The sequence below is a fragment of the Echinops telfairi genome, unplaced genomic scaffold (genome assembly GCF_000313985.2).
Source record: "Echinops telfairi isolate 266 unplaced genomic scaffold, ASM31398v2 ScPeMD7_655;HRSCAF=1070, whole genome shotgun sequence".
Classification (NCBI taxonomy): Eukaryota; Metazoa; Chordata; class Mammalia; order Afrosoricida; family Tenrecidae; genus Echinops; species Echinops telfairi.
Genome location: NW_022104553.1, coordinates 22,924,312 through 22,940,434, shown reverse-complemented (window position 1 = coordinate 22,940,434; position 16,123 = coordinate 22,924,312). Strand labels below are relative to the sequence as shown.

At 56.0% G+C, this 16,123-nt stretch overlaps 2 protein-coding genes across 2 annotated transcripts in view; one reads left to right on the top strand and one right to left on the bottom strand.

Annotated features, from left to right (window-relative positions):
• The window catches only part of TMEM143 (transmembrane protein 143), a 17,452-nt gene extending 3,691 nt beyond the window's left edge, over nt 1-13,761 (bottom strand). The window contains exons 1-6 of the mRNA XM_004710633.2: nt 13,664-13,761; nt 13,098-13,329; nt 10,173-10,277; nt 6,528-6,722; nt 5,415-5,545; nt 3,878-4,157 (exon numbers count right to left, since the gene is read on the bottom strand). Coding sequence (XP_004710690.1) covers nt 3,878-4,157; nt 5,415-5,545; nt 6,528-6,722; nt 10,173-10,277; nt 13,098-13,329; nt 13,664-13,686 — 966 coding nt within the window. The 5' untranslated portion in view covers nt 13,687-13,761. The remainder of the gene's footprint in view (nt 1-3,877; nt 4,158-5,414; nt 5,546-6,527; nt 6,723-10,172; nt 10,278-13,097; nt 13,330-13,663) is intronic.
• Nucleotides 13,762-14,165: 404 nt separating this feature from the next.
• SYNGR4 (synaptogyrin 4) overlaps nt 14,166-16,123 on the top strand; it is an 11,245-nt gene continuing 9,287 nt past the window's right edge. Inside the window, exons 1-2 of the mRNA XM_004710411.2 lie at nt 14,166-14,230; nt 15,136-15,333. Coding sequence (XP_004710468.1) covers nt 15,241-15,333 — 93 coding nt within the window. The 5' untranslated portion in view covers nt 14,166-14,230; nt 15,136-15,240. The remainder of the gene's footprint in view (nt 14,231-15,135; nt 15,334-16,123) is intronic.

Sequence of the window (16,123 nt, the reverse complement as noted above, 5' to 3'; positions counted from 1 at the left end):
GATTTTAGGGAGAAAATATTGAACAACATAGAAAGCATATTTAAAACAAAGTGGGAGGGGGAGAATACAGTCACTGTGCCAGAAAGGGTTGGTTGACATTCAACCCACCATTTTTGGAGGTCACACACGATCAAGACCTAGTGGCAATGAAGGGAGAAGTCCAACCTGCCCAGAAGGCATGGGTGTACCACACGCTCCAGGAATTGAGGTAATACCAGTTGGGATCTTTCAACACATGGATGAAATGCTGGGAACACCCACTCATCTCTGCCAAGAAATCTGGAAGACATCTACCTGCCCAACCGGCTAGAAACTATTCATCCTGCTCCCGAGCATTCCAAAGAAAGGTGACTCACCAGAATGTGGGAATCATTGAACAATATCATTAATATCACATGCAAGTAAAATTTTGCTGAAGATTGCTCAATAACGGAAGCTGCCAGAAAGTCAAGCCAGACTCAGAGGAGGACATGGACTGAGGGTCAGTTATCATTGCTGACATTACAGGGCTCTTGACTGAAAGCAGAGAATCGCGGAGAGATGCTGACCTGTGTTCTCTTGATCGTGTGGCTCATGTCAAGAGTAATATTGCACAGAAGAAGAATTCCAAAACAATTTCTGTGCTCGTGCAGAACTCGTAGTACACAGACCACGAGGCAGTTGTTCCCAAAGAGCAGAGGAAATACGTGTTTCAAATGCAGGAAAGGTGGTAGGCCTTCCTCTTTTTATGGACCTTCTACTTTACCACCCATGATGCCCTTCTCCATGGACTGCTCCCTCCTGATAACCTGCCACGGGGCAGTCCCTGAAACACTCACTAAGCATAGCACTTCCCCTGCCCACCACACTCACACTGACTCTCCCTCACACTTGGCTCTCCATGGGGGTAGGGGGGCAGCCCCACTGTCTACCCAGCCCCAGGCAAGACCAATGGGGAGTGTCCTTGTCCCCACCTCTGGGGCTGTGTGGAGGATGGGCAGGAGTCTAGATCAGAGAGGAAGCTTAAGGAGACTCCCCGGAGTCCCTGGCACGTGGCCACGGGGACCAGGGGGCAGCAAAGAGGTGGAGGGAGGGCTGACATGGAGGCAGGCACATTATGGGGTATGGAGAAGGCAGTTTCTGGGGTCTGGGCCATGAAAAGATAGGGGAAAGGCAGGGGTCATCCAAGGAGAGGGAACCTGGGGCAGGCAGGCATTGCGCTCAGCTTGGCGATACTGGGCATGGGGCCTGATTGGCACAGAGGATCTCTCCAGGGTGGCTGCTCCAGGTGGGGTGTGGCAGGGAGGGGGGGTGGATGGGGTGCACTGATTGAAGAAAGAGTATAAAGAGGGGCTGTGGGCAACCGGAAGTGGATGAGGCCTTGGAGGAGAGCGAGAGGGAGGAGAGGCGCCCAGTAGGGAAATCAGGCACCCTGAGGGCTCTCAAGCTAAGTGGGCTACACATTAGGCTGCTAACCACAAAGTCAGCAGTTTGAAACCACCAGGCACTCCGAGTTGAAAGACGTGGCTGGCTGTCTGCTCCCATAAAGATCCACACATTCTATATTGTTGAGAACAAGGGGGGTTGGAGCAGAGACTCCAAACCCATCTGTAGACGATAGGACATCCCCTCACAGAACAGTCACAAGGAAGGATGAACAACAGAAACGTGGGTGAAGGGAGATAGTGGTCAGTGTAAGATAAGAAAACAATAAGAATGGATCATTTATTAAGGGGTCACGAGGGTGGGAAGAGGGGGAGGGAGGGGAAAAAAGAGTTGATACTAAAGAGTTCAAACAGAAAATAAATGTTTAGAAAATGATGGCAACCTATGTACAAATATGCTTGATACAATTGATGTATGGAATGTTATACGAGCTGTAAGAGCCCGCTTCTCTGGGGCAGATCTCCTCTGTCCTGCAGGGTGGTCGTGGGTCAGAAGTGACTCCAGGACAGTGGGTTTGGTTCTGGGTGGCTCTGACTTGAAAAGGCTCGGGGAGGTGAGTGTGGGACAGAAGAGTCCAGAGAGACGTGAGAGGACAGCAGGAGGGGTCTGAGAGGGGGGCCTGCAGCCAAGGCAGATCCAGGAAGGGGACAGAGGGACAAGTGGGCAGGGCCGGGGCGAAACACGTGTCCCAATAGGACGACATGAATCTGGGCCCCTCCAAGACTCCCAGCCACCAGGGCCGCTGCGAGAGAGAGCCAGTGCCTCCCTCTGAAATGGGCCCCAGGTCTTTCCCCTGGACACCCTCCCCCTCACCGCTGTGTGCGCGCTCAGGCTTACAGCCCTTCCCGGGTTCTGTTGCCCAAGGCCAGAGTCCAGGTCCTCACCTCGATATTCAAGGCCTTTGCCACCCTCTGAGGCCCCACCTCGCTGCCCTGCATCAAGCTGGGCTCAGCTGCTCCCTTCTGGGCCCTGTTTTACCCACCCTGAAACCTCCCCTCGAGGCCTGGTGGGGAAGCGAGTGGCTGCTAGCTGGAAGGACAGCCTGTGAACCCTAATGGCTCACTGTTCAGGGGGAGAAAGACTTGGCTGCCGGCTTCGTAAAGACTTCCGGCCCTCGGGGCACTGCTCCCCTGTCTCAGGGTCGCCATGAGTCAGGAATACTGAGGCCCACTGCAGAAGCCCTGCAAAGGTGCCTCACTTCCACTGGGGGCCTCCTGGGCGCCTCAATGACACAGCCTGTCGTTCTTGGTGGGACTTGTCATGGGCCTGCGGCCCAGCCTGCAGGAATGGCCGGAGCAGCTTGATACGCAGTGAACTGGCAAGTGGACAGTTGCCTCCAACAGACGTTCAGTACCCGCCCTGGGGCCTGTGCCCTTGGGAGAGGCAAGAAAGGGCAGCCCCTCAGCCTTCAGACCGGGCACCCGCCCTGGCCAGCAGAGCCCAAGGCAGGCATCAGCTTCTCCTCGCTCCCCAGGTGAACTGCCTGGGCAACAGAACACGGCGAGCCTGCAACCACACTTGGCAGAATTGGGCAGGGAGGCACATGCCAGAGATGCCGCTTGGGCGGGGCCGCAGGAAGCTGCATGGACAGTCAGGCCACCCCCTCCCTTGGGGGACAGAAACGCTGTTGGTGTCCGGCATGGCCGGTGTCATTTCCATCCCACCAGCCACTTGTCCCTTGGGAGAAAGATGCAGCTGTCCCGTCCCATGATTGACACTCTCGGGAACCCCCGGGGCAGATCTCTTCTGTCCTGTGGGGCGGCTGTGAGTTGGAATCGACCCGATGGCAATGGCAGTGATAAGGGTCCAGAAGGCCAAGGACCCGGCAGTGTAGTCAAGTCACAGGAACAGTTTCCTGAGGGCCTGGTTTCCCTTCTCCCACATCCCCAGGAGGGAGGAGTTAGGGCCTCCCTCATCCCTGGCTTTCCAGATGTGTGCACGGAGGCACCCGAGAGGGCAAGCAATTCATTCCAGGCCACACCTGTCGGAAGATGGGAGTGTCCCCTGTCAACCCAGGCAGTCTGCCTCCAAAACCCACATCCTGGGCCCTGGGCCTCAGCTGCCTCTGCAGGCTCTCACTCACGCCAGCCACTGGGGCCCGCCCTTCAAGGATTCCCTCCTGGAATCCTCACCACAGGCGCTGTGGGCAGGCCCCACTGCGGGCTTCGCTGTTTGTCCAACGATGTCAAAACCCAGACCCAGAGGGTTTAAGAAACCTGCTCAAGGTGGTGCCGAGCAAAGGAGGGCTGGGACGTCCGTATGGGAAGAAGGTGGGAGGGAGGGAAGGAGGAGGGAATTAGAGAGGGAGGGGAGGGGAGAAGGGAAGCTAGAAAGAGGGGAAAGAAGGACTGACACGCCCAGGCTCTGGGCAGGATCAGCGCACAAAAGAATAAGCCCAATGGGTGGACCAGGCACGGGAAGGAACGCCTAAGGGGGCGGGGCGTCAGCTCACCTTGGTGGCGCGCAGCCCCATCAGGGCTGCGAAGAGCAGCAGCAGCAGGGAGGTGCCGACCTTGAGGTCCGTGAGCACCACCATGCCCACGTTGACGAAGAGGGCCATGCCGGACACGAACAGCGTCAGGTTGAGCAGCGCGCGCTGCAGCGTGGGCGTGCGCACCTTCAGCTCGGGCAGCAGCTGCTCCAGGCCCTCCAGCGGCGTGTCCTTGAAGCACTTTAGCACCAGGTGCCCTCCCCTGGTCCGGGCTGCCAGCACCACCCGCTTAAAGTACCTCCTAGGGGGCGAGAGATTCCAAGTGAGGCTGCAGGGCAGGTAGAAACTAACCCCGCTGAATGTACAAATGCGCTTCACACAATTGATGTATGTATGGATTGTGATAAGAGTTGTATGAGTCCCTAATAAAATGATTTTTAAAAAGCAAAAAAACGGGGAGGGAGGGGAAAAATGAGGACCTAATGCCAGGGGTTTAAGTGGAGAGGAAATGTTTTGAGAATGATGAGGGCAATGAATGTACAAATGCGCTTTACACAATTGATGTATGTATGGATTGTGATAAGAGTTGTATGAGTCCCTAATAAAATGATTTTTAAAAAGCAAAAAAAAAAACCCCAAAACTAACCCCTCCCCCACTGCCTGAGTGTCGGGGCTTGGGGGGAGCTGTAACTCTTCACAGGGGTAGAAAACCTCGTCTTTCGCTCCTGGAGCTGCTGCTGGTTTTGAACAACTGCCCTTGTGGGTCGAAGCCCCACACTGAACCACTACACCACCAGGGCTCTGTGAGTTGGCATCGACTGGACAGTAATGGGTTTTTGAGAGCTGGAGGGTCAGACACCCTCGACCCAGCAGGGTCAGGGCCACCAGAGAGGTGTACCTTCCAACCTCTGGCTTTGGCCCGCTAGCTCTGCGGTAACAGCTCACTGCTCTTGTGTCCATGCCGGTTCACGGTGACCCTATAGGACAGTGTAGCCCTGCCCCTGTGGGTTTCTGAGACTATAGCTCTTCCTGAGAGCAGAAAAGCCTCATCTTTGAGCCCCAGAGTAGCTGGTGGTATCAGCAACCCAGGGCAGAACCCAGGATGCCACCAGGGCTCCACTGGCACAAGGATAAAGCGCTCAGTTGCAAACCCAAAGGCCCGCAGTGCAAACACACTCGCCCAGGAGGGAGAGGCAGCAAAGACCTGGATGTGCTTCTGTGAAGATGGGCATCTAGGAGACTCGATGGGGGCCGTGCTGCTCTGCCACCGGCGTAGCTGACTTGAGGGCACTGTACCTGAGTAGCTACAGTTAAAAACCAGCTATTCACCAGGGCCCGCCTGCCCCCTTTCTTGTGGCCGGCCCTCTCTCAGCCTCAGTTTTCCTCATCTGGAAAACAGGAGAATGGCCCTTCCCCTCTTGCTTCCTGAAGCAATAATAGTTTGCACTTTCTCCACCGGGACCCCAGATGCCCACATCCCTGATACTGACCAGCCTGTCCCTCTGGGTTCTAACCCTGCTCCCTCTCGCTGCTGCTGGGGGAACAAAGGCTGCCTCACCTCTCGACCGGGGGCGACCTGGTGAAGAATCCACGCTTGGATCCCACGCTGGACATCCGGGGCATCTGCCCGACTCGCTGGCCCAGGGCCCAGAACTGCATGTAGATGTACTGGTCCAAATTGATCGTTACCTGCCAAGGTGGAAGGGTAAAGGGGGCAGCCAACTGAACATGGGCTGTGAGGTGAGGACAGGGACAGGGACAGGGTCAGCGAGCAGACCCTCCCTCTGGGGACCCCCTCTTCCCTGGGCATCTCAGCACCTAATGTTAAGGCAGGGCAGCCGCGCACAGTTGCTCAGGTTGGAAGCTGCACAAGGCAGTGCCACGGGCAGCACCAAGCCATCCTTATGGTCGTATTTCTAAGATGTCCCTGGGTTTTACTTTGTCGCTTCTTTTTCCAAACTTTATTGCAGGGAAAGTATGACAAAACGGCTGCCCTTTCAACTCTCTTTCCGCGGCCCCCTCGCTGACATCATCATGCTCACCATGCGGCCAGACTTCAAGGACGGGCACTGTGCGTTGTTGTTATAATTATCTGGCAGGTGCCACTAACAACCTTCCCAGACTCAAGAACGCCCCGCTCGGAAGACACAGACAGGGATACCTGGATGGACGGCGCTTTCCGGTATTGTGCTGTTGTAAAATTGCCCGCAGACTGAAGGTTTATGGCTGCCCTGCCTCGAGCAAGTCTACCGGTGCCGTTTTTTGTCATCCACCCCCCTCCCAACAGCACATGCTCCCTTCCTGCCTCCCTGTCCCATTCTGGTCATTCCCACCCGAGATTTTAAACGTTTCCTGTCATGCCATCGCACACGTCACAGATTGTCTAGCCTGGTGCCAACCAACATCACCGTCCTTGGCACAGGGAAAGCAAAATAATATTCAGTGTGATTCGCTTGATGGCAATCTTGGCTTTGTTGCTGCGGTCCAGGACCGAAACCACAATATAGGGGGAAGTGGAGTCACCTTGAGACAGGGGCACCTTTTTATGGCTCACCAGAGCCGACCCTTGTCCTAGTGCCCGGATACGAGGACTACAATTCCCAGGAGCCTCTGCTTCTCTGAGCCACCCCACTCCCAACCCAAGGCCTGATGGGAATCTGGGCCCTGATACCTGGACCTCATCCTGAGGGTGGTGAACCACCAGTGCATAAGCCAGGGCGTCCTCGGAGAGCGCTGAGAAGTTGGCCTGCATCAGTAGGGGCTCCAGGGCCCGGAGCACCTCCTGCTCATTGGCCAGGCGCTGGGGGTCCGTGAGCGAGGGCTGGTCAAGGGTCTCCCTGTCAGGGTTGATGGGGTCATACAAAGTCTAAGGAAGAAGATGAGCGTGGTTGGAGCAGGAGGGATCGTGGGCAGATAGGCTGTTCTCATAGAGGATGGGGCCCCTGGGCTTGGTCCTCGACCCTCTTGGCTTCTTTCTCTTCAAGCTCACCCAAGGTGCCCCGCCTCTCGGTGCCTTTAAGCACGGTCTCCCCAGCCCAGACCTCCAGCTTGGCTATCGCCCCCAAGTTCTGGCCCAAAGGCCATCTCTGGAGCAGGCCCACACCCTGCCACCAACACCCTGCCGCCAGCGGCGCCCCACTGCCCCTGGGATAAAATCCAGAATCCCTCCACCACCATCAAGGCCTCCCCCCGGCTGTTCCTCGCTCCTTTCATCTTACACACTAGTCTCCACGCCCAAAACAACAAACAACAGAAACTGTGGCATGAACAGGGAGGCTGGAGCTTCTCATACCCTGACCCATGTTCATTGGTGGGAAGACGAAGGCTTAGGGTGACAGCGGACTTGCCCTCAACGACATGATGATATAGCATGTCTTCGGCTCTAAGACTTAGAGGGTGACCAACCTCCAGAGACAAGTGCAGCAACCCAGCCCTCTGGAGGGGGCTTTGGGGGAGGTGGGTAGCCTTAAAGAGCGATTTTCTGAGAAAGGGAAGAGGGAACTTTACAAACTCACCGAAGGCAACTAGTAAGTGAGTGAACAGTTGGAGGGCAGGGGAGAGGCAGGGCAGGGGAGAGGCAGGGCAGGCTTAGCGGCCCCTGAACTAGTTCCCAGGGTTGGTGCTGCACTCAGGGCAGGCAGGATGGGAGCCAGGGGAAGGTCAGGACTTGAGTCCTTCAGCCCAGGACAGCGTGGGTCACACTGTCCATTGGGTCACATTCTCAGACTCACAGAGTGACCCTGAGGAATGTCATTTCCTAGCTGAGCAGTGCCTCTAGCGGGAAGGGATCTCAGAGCCGAGGGGGGAGACACCCTCTTCTAATTCTGCTTCCCGGAACTCAGGGGCTCTTATTAGGGGCTCAGGGAGGGGGGTGACAGGAGGTGGGAGGGAGTGGAGAGGCAGGCATTCAAACGGGAAAATGGTCAGGGCTCAGGGCTCTTGGTTCAAAGTGCCCTCCCTCCCACAGTGAACAACCAAACCCACAAACCCGCCATGGTTCAGACTCGTGGCGCCCCCTCGAGTTACAGAGTCTAACTGCTCCACAGGGTTTCCCTGGCGCTCAGCTTCACTGAAGCAGAGAGCCAGACCTTTCTTCCGTGGAACTGCGGGCGGGTTCAACCTCTAGCTTAGTTTAAAGCCCCAAACGAGATAAACAGGCGAAAACTACTGCCCTCCAGCTGATCCCAGCCCAGAGCAACTCTGTAGGGAAGAGTCCAGCTGCCCCCACAGGGTTTCCAAAGGCCGTCAATCTTTACAGAAGTGGACTGCCAGGCTTTCTGCATTGCCGCAGCTGGGTGGATCCAAACCACGAACCCAAAGTCTGTGCCACCCGGGGACCTCCCCGGCGCAATACATCCCACGGAGTCCACTTCCAAGACAAGGGCACGTCACCGGCCTCTCTCCTTCCCAGGGCAGAACTGCCCCTGTGAGTTTCCAAGACTGTACCTCTTGACCCGAGTAGAAAGCCCTGTCTTTCTTCGCAGAATGGCTGGTGGTTTTGAACTGCTGACCCTGTGGATCGGATCACAAGCCCGATGTGTAACCAGTACACCAGCTGGGTTACCCGGGAGTAGACAGCCTCTTCTTTGTCCCTCTGAGTGGCCGGTGAGTTCAAAGTGGCCTTGAACGTGCCATCAGCAGCCCAGCGCTCACCCAGGCTCCTTTTCAGCTGGGAGTCCAGAGTCAATCATTACCTGCTCACTCAATACCGCCATAGAGCTGGCGTCCTTCAGCACCGCCAACCCCTTCTTTCCCAAACCGAGGGCTGGACACGCTGCACTCAGTGGGTCCACTTCCATCTTCTCCGTCTCAGCAAATGTCCGTCCGTCTAGGGACCCCCCGGGCTTGGGGTCAGCCCAGACTTCCCTTTTCCTCACACATCCAGCCCATCAACAACCGCAAAGGGCTCCCCCTTCAACACAGATGCAGGATGCCGCCCTCAACCTGCGGCCTGGCCCGCAGCACCCTCTCGCAGTTCCCCGCACGGCCGCCGGGGGGCGGACACCAGACATGGAGCCGCCACCCACCACCGCCCCTTCCCCAGCCCCGCCCGATGGGCCCTGCGGGGCCTCCTTCTCGCTGGGGCACCAGCTCCTGCTGCACCGGCCCCTCACCGTTGCTCCACGTCTTTGGCTCCTCGTGACCCTGTAGGCCAGGGTAGAGCTGCCCCTGTTGAGTTTCCAAGACTGTGACTCTTTATGGGAGTAGAAAGCCTCTTTGTTCCTCTGGGCAGCCAGTGGTTTCGAACTGCTGACCTTGCCCAATCCACCACCGGAGGGTCCTACTTAAAGGCCCCCCAAATAAAAAAACTTTTACTATGTCCTGCTCATTTGCTCACTCGCTTTCTCTCTTCCTCTTCCTCCTCAGTGGAGGCCACCCGATTGAGAGCCAGCGAGAGGAGAGAAGTCCCTGGGCGGGGGTGGCCAGTTTGCGCTTGGCTGAGAATCGAACAGGAGCCCGGTGGCGCGGCTGGCTCGGCAGAGCTTGCTAACGGCGAGGGCAGCGGTGCAAACCCACCGGCAACTCGGGGGGCAGAAAGTCGAGGCAGTCTGACCTCCGTAAAGACGACTGGCAGCCTGGGAAACCCTGTGGGGGCAGGCCCATGGGGCATCTCCGAAGTCTGTCTGTTTTTGTAAGGTGACCAGACGTCCCGCTTTTGGCGGGACAGTCCCGATTTTTAACAATTTTTCTCGCATCCCCGCGGCGTTTTAAAAACGCCCCGAATTTTGGAAAGAATGTACGACAAGCTAGGGTATACGGTTTCTGGCTGCCATGTGGCTATTTCGCCAGGATATGAATTTTATCAGTGGTGTCCCGTTTTATCAATGTTAAAATCTGGTCACCTTAGTTTTTGAGATACGGAAGAGCAGATTAAGAATCTCAGCAAGCACACATTGGGGTGGGGGTGGCGTGGCGGGGTAGATCTCTGCACCACGATCGATCCCATAAGTACGATCCAGCTGCTCGCATCAGGGGCCAGGGGTCCTGGTGCCGTTTAAGCCCACCGGTCGCTTCATGGAATAAAGATGAAGTGTGTGCTCCTGCTAAGTTCCGGCCTTGGAAACCTCCTCCCTTCGGCAGGGTCGCTAGGAGTTGGAATGGACTTGGCAGGGATGGTTGCGATGTGGGAGTTGGTCACTGCCAACTTGGGGGTAAGGGGGCGGGTGACGGCCCCATGAGGGTGTGGCTTCTCAGCCCTCCTCACCTCGGAGGAGTCTTAGGACCGGGCTGGGCTCTGGGCAGGTGCCAGGTGGGGCAGCAGTGAAGACCCAAGGGAGAAGCACAACGGGGGTGGGGGGTGGGGGGGTATCCTCACCTGCAGCCGGCTCAGGACTTGGTGGTAGTGGAACAGTGTGCAGAAGTCCACGTGGGCCGAGAAGTCCTCCAGAGAGGCTTTCTCCTCCGGACTGGAATGGAATTCCTGTTACCACAGGAGGCAAGACTCTCCTTTAGGCCTCTTTCCACCACCCCTTCCTTTGTCCCAGAACTGGGGGTCCGGGATTCATTCCCTTTGAAGCCTACATTCACTCCCAGGGCCCGGGATTTGTCTCCTCCTTTGGTTTTGGGTTGAGGGGAGAGGGTGCACCCATTTTGCTCACCAAGAAACGGAGGCAGCCTGGTATTATGAATCAAAACAAAACCCAAAACACAAAACCAGATGGCTTGAAGGGCCAGTGGTTCCGGTTTCGGTTTTGACTCTCATTCACTGTGGTGGACTGAATTGTGCTACCTACCCCCACCTCCCCACCCCCACAAAAAAAAGATACTGCTGTAGTCAGTTCTAACCTAGGTACCCGTGACGGTGACCTGGGTTGGAAGGCATGTCTTTGAAGATGGTATTGGTTAACCCGGAGGTCCTCCTGGGGGAGGGGGAGTCCTAATGGATTATGAGTGGTGTCTTTTGAACTGAGGAGCCACAGAAGGGGCTGCCCTCTCTCAGGGAAGACAGAGGCAGAGATGGTAGTGATGTGTCCACAGGCCACAGAGAGGAAAGCGGGCGTGACAACGGCCACCCGAAGCTAGGAGCGGCGTGGGGCAGATTCTCCCTCAGGAGTCCACAGGACCGACACCCTGGTTCCGGACTTCCAGTGTCGAGCCGAAAGCGAATACATCTTGTAGGCCGCCCAGTGTGGGGCGTTTTGTGAGAGCAGCCCTGGGAAACGAACCTATTGCCCACGTTCACACGGAGCTGTGTGGCAGGCCCAGTTTGCCACCCTCTCTTCCTCCATAGGATTCGAGGAGGTTGATGGCACCATGGTGCCCATTTTCCAGATGGCAAAACCAAGGCCCCAGGGAAGTCACTGGCCAGGGTCTGGCGGGACGCCAGAGCACAGATGATGGGCCCACTCCTTTACGCATCCTTAAAGCTCATGTTGATGCATGAGAGCCTTCATCTCGTTGAGCCCGTTTCCACATCTGCCAAAGAGGCTCAGGCCTTCTTTCTCAGTGGGCTGATGTGGGAATTGGGTGAGATTGTGTGTCCTATTTGACGTGTGTGTACTTGCCTTTCTGTGTATGTATGTGTATGTGAAGGAACCCTGGGTTAAACCCACCAGTCACTCCATGGAGGAAAAAAGAAGCAGCCTATTTCTGTAAACATCCCAGCTTTGGAAAGCCTCTCTGGGGAAAATTCTACGCAGACTGGTAGGGTTGTTATAAATCAGAATCAACTTGATGGATTAAAAAAAAAAAAAAGACGTGTCTTTGTGTGTGAGGAGGAATGAATGGTGGGGCGATGATTAAGCAGTCAACAGTTAACGGCAAGGTCAGCAGTTCGAACCTGCCAGGGCTGTTCTCGGGGAGGAAAGCCCTGACAGGCCGATCCCGTGAAAGATGACAACAGCCTAGGAAACTATGAGGTGGTTGTACTCTGTCACACGGGGTCCCTATGAGTCAGCATTGTGACACATGTGCGTCCCAAACTGTTAAACTCTCGGCTACTAGCCATAAGGTTGGTAGTTCAAACCCACCCAGAGGTTCTTTGGAAGATAGAGTGGTTGTATCCTGCATACATGGGAGGAGGGGGTGGCTTGTGTGGCCCTCACCATGAATCAGAATAGATGTACAGTAGCTGGCAACAAATTGTGTGTATTTACACACAAAACTGGTAACCAGTCTCCCTGTGATGGCGTCAATTCTGTTACCTAGTGACCCTCTAGGATAGAGTAGAACCGCCCTTTGGTTTACTGAGGCTATGAATCTTTACAGGTGTAGAAAGCCTCGTCTTTCTCCCAAGGAGCAGCCGGTGGGTTCAAAGTGCTGGACTTGGGGTTAGCAGCCCAATGTGTAAGCCACTGTGCCATCAGGGCTCGTTTGCCTGCACCTATGGGGGTTTAAAGTCTCGCAGGGGACTTAATACACACAGCAGCAAGTGTGCAAGGAATAATGGCTAAATCAGGGAGCGACATTGCTCAGCAGTATCAGGTGTGATGACGATGGTGGAATCAAACGCTCAAGCTCTGCCAGGGGACCAGGGAGATGGATGAGGCGCCTCAGGTACAATCACTCTTGTGGCTGGCGATGTCAGTGGAGTCTGACCCCATAGGATGGAAGAGAAGAGGCATCAGAGTTTGCTGGGTTGTCCTTAAGGAAGCAGAGCCGCCTCAGTGGGTTCAAAGTGCCGTCTGGTTACCAGGCAAGCACATAACCATTGTGAGACCAGGGCTCTATGCAATCGGCTCTTAGGATTGTGCAAGTGTCTGATTCAGCTCACCCTAGTCCTGGCCCTAGGCTGGAGGGAGACTATGTCAGTTTACATCGGCCACCACCGTGACCTTGGGCAAGCTCCTGATACCTCGGCTGTGAAAGGATGGCCTGCTCTCTCTCACTGGGTCCTCCTGATGATTCAATGATACAAGCTAAATGCTCAGCCCAGCGCCTGCCATATGCCCAAACAGCATGAATGGAGCTGATTGATTGTAGCTTTGTGACTTTGATTGTGACTTTGTGCGTATAATAATATGCATCGCTAAATCGTAGCAATGACTCATGACGCCCATTTTGAAGAGGGTCAAACCGTGGCCCCAAATGTTGACCTGTCCGGCCTCCCTGAACAAACTTCCATCCTGCATCTCCGAGCTTTGCAACGCTTGTAGGTCCGCCCAGGACGATGGTGGGCGTCTGAGACCACAACTCCCAGGAGACACAGGGGCAGCCTGCCATAGTACGCGGAGGGCCCTGGTGCCCCGATGCCTGGCGGGAGTCGTAGTCTCCAGGCTCTGGGACCCAGGAGGGGCGGTACCTGGATGAGGAGGCGGATTAGCTGCTCCCTGGAGAAGGGGATGAAGCGCTCGCGGTATTGCTGGGCCCAGTTGCGGGGCTCCGTGGGGTTCCACATCTTGCGGTACTCCCCCATTTTGGCCGCCAGTGATGACAGGGCCCGGGGGGGCCCGAGGAGCGTGGGCCAGACCCGGACCCTGGACCCCCAGGCCCCCCGGGCCAACCGCAGCATGGCCAGACCCTTTCCCGGGAGCCTAAAGGAGACGAATGGGCAGGGTCATCGGGAGGAAATGCGACCTCTAGCTTCCACGTCCCCACCTCAGAGGACTCAGAGCTCACACACTCACTTTGAAGCCCCTCTAACCTGTCCCCTCCCATACAGCTCCGCCTGGAGTCAGGCAGAGGTCAGAGGTCATTGGGTTCCGGGGCGTTTGGCGGGCCCAAAGGCCCGGTAAGGGGTACAACAGGTTTCTGTCGGGTCTAGGCAGTAAGGAGAATTTGGGGAACACAGCTGACGATCGGAAAGGCTAGGTTAGGGGTGCAGGGCCGCCCTCCCCCGGCCATGCAGCCCCACGCCCTCCCCCTCACCTTAGCCAACGCTCGACTGTCATTGAGCCTCTTGCGCATGCGCACAAGGGCCTCTTAGCGCCCCGGGGTCCGGCTTCAGACAGCAGTAAAACGCATGCGCTCTCCCTGGGTCATTGTTAGCCGGCCGAGACTACCATCCTATGTTACTACGCATGCGTCATCTATTGGGCTTTGCCCAACGCGGTGCTTTGGGGAGCAGCGCATGCGCTGCCGCAGTGTCTTCGTGTCCGCACGCGCGAGACCCCAAGAGCGAGCGGCCCGCCAACGGCGAGCGGCCCAACGTCTACCGAGGCCACGCCCCCTCCTTGTCAGCGCCAGAGTGGGCGGGAATGGAGAAGGGGCGGGGCTTGCGCACAGCCAATCCGCTCTGGAGGAACGAAAAGGCGGGAAAAAGCGGAACCAAAAGAAGGTTGAGGCGGCGCCAGGGACCAGGAGCGGGGGCAGGACTGAGAGGAGAAAGTCCGACTTCCGGTGACGCAGGCCGATTTTTCTCGGAGTACGAGTGTCACCTCCAGCCCCCTCTCCCCCATTCCACGTCCTTAAGAGGAGAACCCCGGTTCTAAGAAGGTAGCCTTGTGCTGAGAGCCCGTCTTCCTAATTCTGAGGGGACAGTTCCCATCAGGGGCCATGGGCCCCACAAAGCTCAGGTCCCCCTCCGCTAACCTGAGGAAGCGCACTTTTATGAAGACGGAGCTGAATCATTAGGGAGGCCCTTGTCGTCAGGAAAGAACCCTAAGTCACAAGGACACCCCCTAAAATACCCGTGGAGATGCCTGGTTTCCCGGATGTCCATACCGTCATTCCAGATGCTGAAAGGATTTCTCTGGCTCAGACCTCCTAGGATTCCTGACCTCGATTCTAGCACCTTCTACTCCCCTCAAATCCCACCGGTTTCTGCTCCCAGAGGGGACCCTCTGTCTGCTGTCTCAAGGGGCAGGAGCCTCAAATATTCCAGCTTCCCTACTTCCTCTCCCTGATCCCCCTCATCCTGCACCTCACCCTCAGCAACCCTCACACCTTGGACCCTGACTGTAAAACCCTTGGCACCCCCTGAATGCCACACACCCCATTTCTGGGGCTCCCATAGCCCCCTTTCTCCTCCCCCTGCACGCTCATCTCTGGAAGCCTCGGTAGCTCTCTTACCCCACTCGTGAGACCCCCCCCCCACAACACCTTCCTTGCCCCACACCAAACTCCCCAAACTTCTGGCAGCCCTTCAACCCCAAACCTTATTCCCAGGGGCTCCAGTAGCCCCCCTCCCTATGCTTCTCTTCACCCTGGCAGCTCCCCTCCCCTACTAAGAACCATAGCAGCACCCTGTCACCCCCACTTCTGGGCCCCCAGCAGCCCTAACTCCCAGGCTTTCCCCTCCTGGGAACTCTAGCAGCCCCCTCCCCATATTTTCCACTTCGGGGAACTCTAGCAACCCTTGCCCCTGGCTCTAACATCCCATCATTCTCTCTGTCTTGCAGGTATTGTGGGCCAGGGGTCCTGGAGCATCGGACGGCCTGGCCTCACAGGCAGCACCCTGCCCCCCTGCCCCTGCTTCCCTGGGTTTCAAGAGGAGAGCAGCCAGCATGCATGTCCCCGAGAGCCTCCAGGACCTGGCGGACAGCGAGGCAGTGCAGTTTCTGAAGAGACCAAAGGTCATGGGGAGGATCTGCGCAGGGGTGAGGGTCTCCTGGGGTCTAGCTGCCCCCACTGGGTCGGGAAACCAGAATTCTCAAGTCTCAGATACAGTACAGGGAAGAGTGAGAGAAAGGCATGGATCAGACAGGGAAATGAAGCCAGGGGAATGATATAAGGGAGCTACTTTTTACTGTTACCTCCCTGGGCCCTGAGCGACCCTGACTGTTGTCGGTTGTCCTGGAGTTGACCCCGATTCACAGCCACCCTGTGGTTTCTGTTGAGTAGAATGCCTGAGAGTGTTCAATAGTGTGGTCTTTCGGAAGTATATTGCCAGGCCTGTCTTCTAGGGTCCCTTGGGTGGGTTTGGACTGTCAAACTTTCAGCAAGTAGAGGGGCGCTTAACCACTTGAGTCACCAAAGGATTCTTTGATATTCCAAGCTCTTGTCCTGAACTCGAATCCTCCCAAAGAACCCTCCAATTCAGTGTTAGGAACCCCATTTCTTTCTTCTTTAATGGTTTTTTACAAATTTGAATTGTTTTATTGACATATAATTCACATATCACACAATTTGATCTTTTTTTAAAAATCATTTTATTGGGGGCTCATACAATTCTTATCCCAATCCCTACATACATCAATTGTATAAAGCACATTTGTACATTCGTTATCCTCATCATTCTCAAAATATTTGCTCTCCCCTTAAGCCCCTGGCATCAGCTCATTTTTACCCTCTACCTCCCCGTTCCCCCTCCCTCATGAACCCTTGATAATTTATAAGTTATTATTTTGTCATATCTTACACTATCCGACGTCTCCCTTCACCCACTTT